The 9623-nt window shown below is 41.8% G+C and overlaps 1 protein-coding gene across 4 annotated transcripts in view; it reads left to right on the top strand.

Moving 5' to 3' along the window:
• nsd3 (nuclear receptor binding SET domain protein 3) overlaps positions 1-9623 on the top strand; it is a 101743-nt gene that overhangs the window by 42253 nt on the left and 49867 nt on the right. For 3 of the 4 annotated variants that reach the window (XM_043681453.1, XM_043681450.1, XM_043681451.1), the window contains exons 6-9: positions 2708-2846; positions 3597-3688; positions 6627-6717; positions 6908-7035. In XM_043681453.1, the coding sequence (XP_043537388.1) occupies positions 2708-2846; positions 3597-3688; positions 6627-6717; positions 6908-7035 (450 nt within the window). The remainder of the gene's footprint in view (positions 1-2707; positions 2847-3596; positions 3689-6626; positions 6718-6907; positions 7036-9623) is intronic. The other variant, XM_043681452.1, reaches the window with a different exon arrangement.

Genomic DNA, 9623 nt, shown 5'->3' with positions numbered 1-9623 from the left:
CAAGTCCCTCCTCCCTACCTTTTATCTTAGCCTGCTTGGCACACCCTCCTCATTCCTGAAGAAGGGCTTATGCCCGAAACGTCGATTCTCCTGCTCCTTGGATGCTGCCTGACCTGCTGCGCTTTTCCAGCAACACATTTTTCAGCTTTGATCTCCAGCACCTGCAGTCCTCACTTTCTCTGAATGGTGTTAGAGGCAAGGTACTGACACTGGTAGGGATTGGCAGACTGGCAGAAGCGATTAAATGGTCTTTTTCAGAATGGCAACCGAAGATGAGTGAAGTTCTGCATGCATCAGTATTGGGACCACAGCTCTTCACATGATGTATTAATGATCTGGATGAAGGAACTGAGGGCAATGTTGCTGAGTTTGCAGAGGAGGGACAGATAGTGGTGAGGAGGCAGGGAAGCTGCAGAAGGACCTGGATATGCAAGGTGAGGGGCAAAGAAGTGACAGTATGGCAAAGTGTGAAGTGATATATTTTGGTAGAAAGAACACAGGTGAAGATTGTTTTCTTCACCTTAAAAGGCTTCAGAAATCGGAAGCGCAAGGGACTCGCGAGTCTTATGTTCAGGTTGACATGCAGGTTCAGTTGGCGATTAAGCAGGCATTCATTTAGAGAGGGCTAAGATATTAGAGCAGAAGTGTACTGCTGAGGTTGCATAAGACTTTGGTCAGACCACATTTAGAATATTGTGAACCGTTATGGGCCCCATATCCTAGGAAGGTTATACTGGTGTTGGAGTAGGTCCAGAGGAGGGTCGCAAGAAGGACCCGGGGATAAAAGGCTTGTCATGTGAGAAGTGGTTGAGGACTATGAGTCTGTACTTGATGGAGCTCAAAAGGATGAAGGGGAATCTGACTGAAACTTGCAGGATACTGTGAGGCTTGGATAGAGTGAACGTGGAGAGGATATTTCCATGAGTATGAGAGACTAGGAACTAGGGGAACAGCCTCCATGAGAAGGTATGACCCTTGAGAACTTTGGCTCAAGAAATTCCATCTCATCAGCCAGAGAGTGGGGAATCTGTGGGACTCATTGCTGCAGAGGGGTGTGCAGACCAAAGTCATGGAGTATATTTCAGACTGAGATTGGTAGGTTTTTGATGAGTGAGGGGGTCAAGGGTTATGGGGAGAAGGCAGGAGGATGGGGCTAAGAAACATCAGCCAAGATCAAATGGCCAAACAGACTCGATGGGCTGAATGGCCAAATGCTGCTCCTGTATCTCATGGCCTTATGGTCTTATTGACCGATGACGTTCTGAGGGCCTACAGTTCCAATCCTATTTATACATCCTCATTTAAAATGAGAAAATTGTGGAATTTTTCTGTCTCCATTGTTCCTGAGATTTGGAATTTTGAATTCTTAGCTGTTCGTTTGGCAGACATCAGGTTGTGGTGTAAACTACGCTTCAAATTTCTGAAATCAATTGTGCATCAGTATTTGCATAACATTTGACTGTGTAATGCAGAATTGCAGAAATTGGCCTACTCCTGTTCCTAATTCATACATAAATTTTCTATTGGAAACCAAATATCAAATGTTCACGTAACGGCCGAGCACAATGATGCGATACACCTCTTGACTGGAGATGCTGATTGCTTTTAGCCTTAAACTGTGCATATTTGTGCAATGGTAATCCACAGCGCTGAGGCGTTGAGTTAGAAATATTTTCTGAAACTGAATAGAACTTGTATTTTTCTATAGGGTGCACACATTCCTATTTTGATTCAAGTAATTCCTGGACATTCAAGAATGTAATTCAGAGATCTTTAAATTAGCATTTTGATAAAGAGAAATCCTATGTTTTCTCTCTTGCCTTCCAGCTTCAAGTCATGGGTGATGATTGGCATATTAAGATTCCTGTTCAATATTTCATTTCTGCTTTTAAAAATCATGAGTGTTTTCTGTTGTTTTGGAATGTTTGTAAAGTGTACTTGACTCTTTTGGAAATATTCCAAACGCGAAGACTTGACACTTGGCATTCTTTCAGTCAGACTAATGTCTGGATCGTCTAAACTAAAATCAACTATTCAGTTTAGCTGATTTAAAATGGCAGCAGAGAATTCCATCTTGGCTGGAAGAAGATTGAAAGTCAACAAGGGGACAAGACAGTAAAATGAGAGATTTTGGGTGAGGTTGTTTGAATGGTTGAGAGAGGGTGAAGAAATGTACCATTGAAGCTTTAAATATATGACTGTATCCAAGTTAAATTAAACCAGGTCTGTGGATTAAAAAGTAGTTGCTATCCGACATCTCCCATTCCCCGTCTCATTTGGTTTAAAACATGCCATTTGTGATTTCAGTTTTATACCTGGCTTCATATTTAATTTACAATTTGCAAAACACACAAAAAAGGCATCTATGGTTCTCGGCATGTGTTTCTTGAAGAAGTTAGGTTTTCTCTTAATAGAAATAATTATCTTCCTTGCAGTTGATCTCCTTAGGACATTTTATCAACTTGTGGTTTGTCAAAATTGCAAGTGGCTCTGGATTGTTTTGAAATAAGTAATACTTTGCAATTTTTGTGACCAGCACATTGAAAAGAATTTAATTTTCACCCTGCTGTTTATTCCCATCAATAAAAAAGTCTTTGTTTCAATCTTACTCTTGACTTCCTTTTGGGTTTGGGGCGCCTCAGGGAGCTAAAACTTGCAGCTAGTTGATATTGATTTTGTGTGGCTAATGAAATTGTTTTATTCCTAGAAGGGAGCAAGTATTAAGGCAGAGCCATCGCAAAGAGAAGTTAAGGAAGTTCTCATCACCCCTTTAAGTCTGCGAAGTGAGAAGCGAGACGCAGAGGTTCAGTTCTCTGTGCGTGGAGAAGCACACCTGATTTCCTCAGGTAAACAATTGTCTTTGTCCCCTTCATGAAAATGCCTTGCATTGTTTTCCACTTCATGTTCCTCTGGAATGCAGGCTGACACTTGACTTGCTTTCTGATCTCCTGAGCTGTCTCTGCAAGTTAACTGGATGGCACATGCAGAATAACTGACTTTCATCTGTATGTTTGCATGTATTCTGTGCCTGCTTGTGCTGATATGGAGCCATTGCAGGCATGACCCCATAAAGTTGTTGATTTTGCAGATTCGCTACACTGGGAAATGTGAGCATAAATGCAGCAGCTTGAAGTTTTTCATTTTGTTATGTCACAAGTTTTGGCCAGGCAACTCTCAGATTACGGAATGAAGCCAACTGATAAAATTCCATTCTGATCTTTGTGAGAAAGTTTGGGGCTGATCCAAGTCAGGCTTTTTCCTGCTCTTTGTGAACCTTGATTTGAGAGTTTTTGTAAAAGAGGTTTTTGTTTGCTGCTCAATCTCGTGATTATTTAATTTAACTGTCGGTGTCTAATATTTATTTAAGGTTGGGGGTGGGGGGGTTAAAGAGAAATTATTAGACAGCTCGATAAAGATGGGGGAGGTGAGGCAAGAACAGTCTGAGCATTTTAAGACAAGTGGGGCTTCCTTCTGCGTCAGCCATTAAGGATTCCAGATCCACCTAATTTCTCCCTGATGCATTCTGTGCCTTTTGATATTTCCTTTCATGTTTCTGTTTTTTTTTTCGGTTTAAAATTGTCTTTCGCATCCTTCAGAAAGGAAACAACAAAGAAGATCAGTTCGAAGTCGCTCTGAATCGGAGAAAGTCACTGAAGTTGTACCGAAAAAGAAAATGCGAAAAGAACAGGTACATCCTGGGACCATGGAGGTTTGGTTATTAGTGGGTCAGGGAAGACCAAGGGAACAGAAGTAGTCCATTCATCCCCTCGACTCAATTCTATCATTCAATTAAGTCACCAGCTTATCTGTCCCTCAACTCCATTTCCTTCTCTTTGATCCATGGCCCCAGTTGCACTTCACTGATGAAAATCTGTGAACCTTATTCTTGAAAACCTCAAAGGCCTAGAGTCCAACACTATCTCATTTGAGGGGGAGAGAAGGAATAAAATTCGCACTGGCATTTATGTGAAACTTGTGATCTTGTGCTCAATTTCCCAGCTCCAATTTTATGCCTTTTGGTTCCAATAAAAAGGAGTAGCTCAACTTGATCAATTTTATTGAATATGCTTTTAAGTTTAATATGGCTGTTGGATCGTTAATAAGCCATGGAAATGCAAAAGTAGAAAAATTATTAGGTTGGCCTTACTTGCACTGAAGAGTTGGTAAAGCGTGGCGCTGGAAAAAGCACAGCAGGTCAGGTAGTATCTGAGGAGCAAGAGAGAATCAATGTTTTGGACATGGGCAGGGGGAACAGGCCTGAGAGGTAAATTGGGTGGCATGGGGATGTGCTCGGGGAAAGGTAGGTGGGCGAAGGTCATAGGTGATGTTGATAGGTCAGTGGGAAATGTTGAGTGGATAGGTGGGAAGGAAGATGGCCAGGTAGGTCAAGAGGGTGGATCTGAGTCAGAGTTGGATCTGAGATGTGGTGGGTGCAGGGGAGATTTGGAAATTGGTGAATTCGGTGTTGATGCCATGTGGTTGGTGCCTCCCCAGATGGAAGATGAGACGTTCCTTCTCCAGTTTGTGGATGTTTTTTTTTTCCCCTGAAAACTGGAGGAGGAACTCCACATCCTCAGCCTACAACCACACAATATAAACATTGAATTCACCAATTTTCAAATCTCCCCTCCCCCCACCACATCCTACATCTAACCCTCCGACTCAGGTCGTCAAGAGGGTAGATCTACCTGCCCATCTTCCCTCCCACCTATCCGCTCCACCCTCCGCTCTGACTTATCAACATCACTCCAACCTTCGCCCACCTATTGCCATCTCACCTACCTTTCCCCTAGCCCCACCCCAACACACAATTTATCTCTCAGCCCTGTTCCCCCTCCCCAGGCCTGAGGAAGGATTGCCCGAAATGTTGACTCTTTCGTGCTCCTTGGATGCTGCCTGACTTGCTGTGTTTTGTCCTGTGCCATGCTTTATCAACTGTGACTTTTCAGCATCTGCAATCCTCACTTTTTCCCTTCCTTGTACTGGGTTCTGTTGTCTGGTTCTTGATGTTATTCTACTGAAACTGTCTATACTGTTTTGGTATACATTTCCCTTAGTCACTTGTGAATTTTAAGCCTCTTGACACTGCAGTTCATTCTCCTTCCAAATTGTTCTTGGTTTCCTATGCCACCATGTCATACCGGTTAGTTTGTACACATTGAAGTCAGAATGATGTTATTGTTCTATAACTCTAAGTCTCTCACTCTTGAATGGTAGGATTTTTGTTGATTGGATTCAATGTGAGTGACCTCTCACTTCCCAGTTGGAATACCAATTTTGTAGTTTAATCAGTTCAGTTCATCAGGTCCCTTTGTCTCATATTCCTCCCATCTCATAAGTTATGGCTCCTCCACACTCAGCAATACTATACTGTCTTCATCCAAGAGACTTTCTCTTACTCCACTCAACTTCACAATCTGTTTATTCTTCCATGACCAGGCTTTCCTTTGCAAAATTCCCTGTTCCTGTTCCTTGCTTGATTGAAAAAGGGGTTTTGTTTGTTCATTGACTCCAATATACTGAATATAAAAACAAAACCAGAATGTTTTTGTGTCTGCTGTTAATTGTCGTGGTGGATTTTCCAGGATTGTGACTACCAGAGTAGCTTTATGCAAATCTTGGGTCGATTGCTGTCTGTGTTTAAATCATGTATTTTCAGTGAATGATTCAATCCAACTCATACTCAGAATGGTAGATCATGAAATGCACAATCCAGGACAGCAACTGAATGCATGTTATTTGAGCTCCCCAGGTAAATTATGTTAAGATTGCGCATGACCCAGAGAGACAAATGACTTCTTGTAAGGAGAACTGTTTTTCAGCCTGCTAGGCTTGGGTACTGGATCTGCATTAAATGCCTATGAGGAGCTCAAGTTGTTACAGAATTGAGCTTCACTTTCACAAAATAATTTGAACTGATGTGAAGTGAAATTCCTGTCATCTGCTGTCACACCCTTTAACATAAAGGAAAAGGGAGACAAATAGGGTTTTCAGTTTTTATTTGAAAAGTTAAATGACATGAATACAATATTTCAACGAAAAAAACCACATAAAGATTTTACTGCCAATGCTTAAAAATTCATTCTCCTCTCTTGTTGTATGTATGAAGAATAGGAAACAGAATAGTGGATGTCCAGGAGTTGAAGAAAACCATCCCATCAGTACAACTGTTAAACAGTACATGAAAGAATAATGAGTAAACTGCACATTAATTCAAGTCACTGTTGTGGAGAGAAAAATTATATTTTAGTCCATGCTGTTTTGGCAGAGGCCAGGGAATTTGACCAAAGACTGGAGATTCACTAAATTAATTCAATCACCTTATTGTGAAAAAGCAATGTATGTTTATTTTACAACTCACTTTAGAAACGCTATTCCATTTGAAAGGAGACGCAGTGAATGTAAAAGTAGTTAATTCAGAAATCCAGTTGATTTGTGTGAACACAGTAGTGTTGCTGTCACTGTGATTATTTGAATTCCAATAAGAGTCTTACAGAGTTCACAGATATAGTAACTGGAAGTACCTGGAATGAGTGAAGTGTGCCGTCATACCACAGCCAACATAGAGTTATTCATCTTTGGATTCACTGTTAATTTGGATTTATAATTTGTGTTTTGGTTCGCAGGTGGAAACTGTTCCAACAACTGAGATGACTGGCCCACAGAGAGGAACATCATTACCCCATGCGCATGGAACAATGAGTTCAACTCTGCCAGGTAAGGTCCTACCAGCGACATGTTATACTGTTGTGATCCTTGATGCTGAGCATTTGCCATAAGAATTTTTGAGGCATCTTGCAAACATGAATTGCTTTGTTTCGTGACTTGGGTCTGCTTTCATTTTGCTGTGTAACAGAATGTCCTGTGAAAAGACTGAAGCCAAACAGCCTCCCTGTTTTGCTTTTAGGTGCCAGCGAACTTTCAGATTCATGCAAGCCATTGAAAAAACGTAGCCGGGCATCTACCGATGTGGAGATGACAAGTCCGGGTTGCAGAGAAATCAATGATTCTGATGCTAGAGGATTGCTGAGTGAGGTAGGAGCATGATGGGAGCAAAACTAATAATAGACAACAAGTCACCTCTTTGAGAAGCTCAGATCAACTCTCTAAACAAGGAACAGTGTTTGAAAAAAGCTTAGAATCCATTGGTCTGTATGTATATAATTTCCTCCAGCCCCCCCACCCCCCCTCCCCCTCCCCTGACCTCCCAAAGTATCTGCACTGCTCTAGTTGGACATCTTGAGCATCCTGGATGTCAGTTTCTTTACAGTTAATGTCTTGCCAAGGCCCTCGACTCTGAAATGCCCGCATTTGACCACTTAATTTCCCTGCTCTGGTTATCTTTAAATCACTCCTCAAAATCTACATCATTTATTACTTCGCTGAAGGTTTTGCTGATCTGCCCTGACATTTCCTTTTATACCATGGTGTCAGATTTTGCTTTACATCTGTTCTGTGAAACACCCTGAGACATTTTCATTAGTTGTTATCTTGTGAATTGTCATTGAGACAAGATTGAGCCACCCATCGGTAACTAGTTTCCTGGGTCAAATTGTTGAGATATGCAAGAATAAACCGTTCAAAGTAACCGTAAGCCAGGCACCATCAGGAGATGGAGAAGTCAATGTTGCGAGTGTAACCCTTCCTTCTTCAGGACTGGAGGTGGTTGTAGATGGAGCTGCAGATAAAGGGAGTGGTGGGGGCAGGGTGGTGAAGTGGGGATAGGTGAAGACAGGATAGGTGAAGACAGGTCGAGGGTATGACCCTGTTGGTCAATAGGAGGAATGAATCTGGTTGGTGGCAGGAAGGAGCGTGTGGGGCTGGGAAGGGAGGTTATTGGAAATTGGAGAACTCAGTGTTGAGTCCTCTGGCCTATGGGCTGTCCAGGTGGAAGATGCGGTGAGGTCCTTCCAATTCGCAGTTTGGTTTGTTGTGGCAATGGAGGAGGCCAAAGATGGTCATGTCGGAAAGGGAGTGGGAAGAGGAATTAAAATGGGTGGTGACTGGGAGGTCCAGTCAGCCTTTGCATCAGAGTGCTGTGGATACTCAATCTTGCAGCATGTTTTAGTTAGAGAGGGATAGATTTCTGATCAGGTGTGGAGGGTCACAGGGATGCGATAGATAAAAAGGATTTGAAATGTTCGCTCACCCAGGAGCAGGCTTGATGGGCTGAAAGGCCCATTCCCGTTTTCTTTGTTCTTGTCTATTGAAATTCCACGGGTTGTGATGATTCGTTTTTAAACCATGGCCTTAGTTAGTCTGAGCCTCTGGATTGCTAATTCAATAACTGTTGTGCTGACAGCCATTTCCTCCTGTTGTTTCCAGTTGTCCTGGGGCTGCCAGCAACCTGTGAATTGTAACATGTCAAGTGCGTGCAGCTCCAAGACTTTGTGAGAAGGCTGTATTCACCTCTGCTGGGCAATAGAGGCTAGGCCTATTGCAAGTGTTTCAGCATGTCACGGTTTCGGTAGGTCATGGCCAATTGCTGAAGAAATCCAAAGCAGTCGGTCAAGTCAATCTGTGATCAGGAGATGCAGATGTACATTCCATGTTTAAATGTATTGCTGGCAAGGCAACTGAATGACAGGTTCTCTGTTGAAAACTGATTGAGAAGTCAGAGAAACTAAGAAGTGTCTTGATTATTTTAGCTTTTTAATGTGTACAGTAGAGTATTTGATCACAGCCTATTTAACCATATTTACCACATGTCTTTTTACACATGTTGGCAAAAAGATGTGCATGTATTGTAGATGATACTCCTGTCCTAACATAGACTCATCAAGTTTATTGCTGTTTCTTAAAAACTGAGAAATCTTGTGGTCTTATTCCCTTCATAAGTTTCCAATGTCTCTCATCCGATGTACTTGATAAATGAAAGTTGCAGACTTTTCATTGAAGTGTACCATATATTTTAGTGCTGTCATGTTGGATTGTAATACTTGGCCACCAGTTCCAGCTTGATTACGATCTGTTAGAAGTCCTAACGGTTATTAAGAAGATGTGTTATTTGGATCATCCATCAATGAACTGGTTAAAACCATGCTGTAATGATACTTGGCTTTTTGTGTTCATGAAACAAATGTATGCAATTGGAGCCAAAAAAGTTGGCAGCGTTATCGGAAAGCTGTCCCTGCCTAAGGGTTTTAATTAGTGCTAGTGTAAGTTTGAAACTTGGTGAATGAGTACATTCCGGTCGATTCATTTGATCTGAGTCTTTTGTCTTTGTGGGTTTACAACAGAGTGTAGGTCTTGGGCTGTGGGCAGGATGTGGAATGATGTAATCAACAAGGAAAGAATGATGATGGCATCTTCTTTCCATTTTTCTTTCTCCTTTCACAAGTCCCACAATTGGGCCAAAAGAAATGCTGTCAAAATATCTGCTGAGTTTTAAGTGCAAGTGTGAAAGCAGTTTTAATCGAAATGGTGTGTGCTTGATTCAGATTGGGTCATTGAAAAGTTACTGTTGCAAAGGTTGCCTGCCTTTGTCACCATTGCTTTCTTAGGTTGCTATTCAAATGCCCTGAATGGTATGAAGGAGCTGTATGTTTGCAGTTCGCTCAAATGAAGCTTGCTGTTGAAAGTGTAATAATGGTTTTCACAAAATGGTGTCTTTCTGTATTGTA

The sequence above is a fragment of the Chiloscyllium plagiosum genome, chromosome 42, assembly GCF_004010195.1.
Source record: "Chiloscyllium plagiosum isolate BGI_BamShark_2017 chromosome 42, ASM401019v2, whole genome shotgun sequence".
Classification (NCBI taxonomy): Eukaryota; Metazoa; Chordata; class Chondrichthyes; order Orectolobiformes; family Hemiscylliidae; genus Chiloscyllium; species Chiloscyllium plagiosum.
This window is presented reverse-complemented; position numbering and strand designations above follow the sequence as displayed.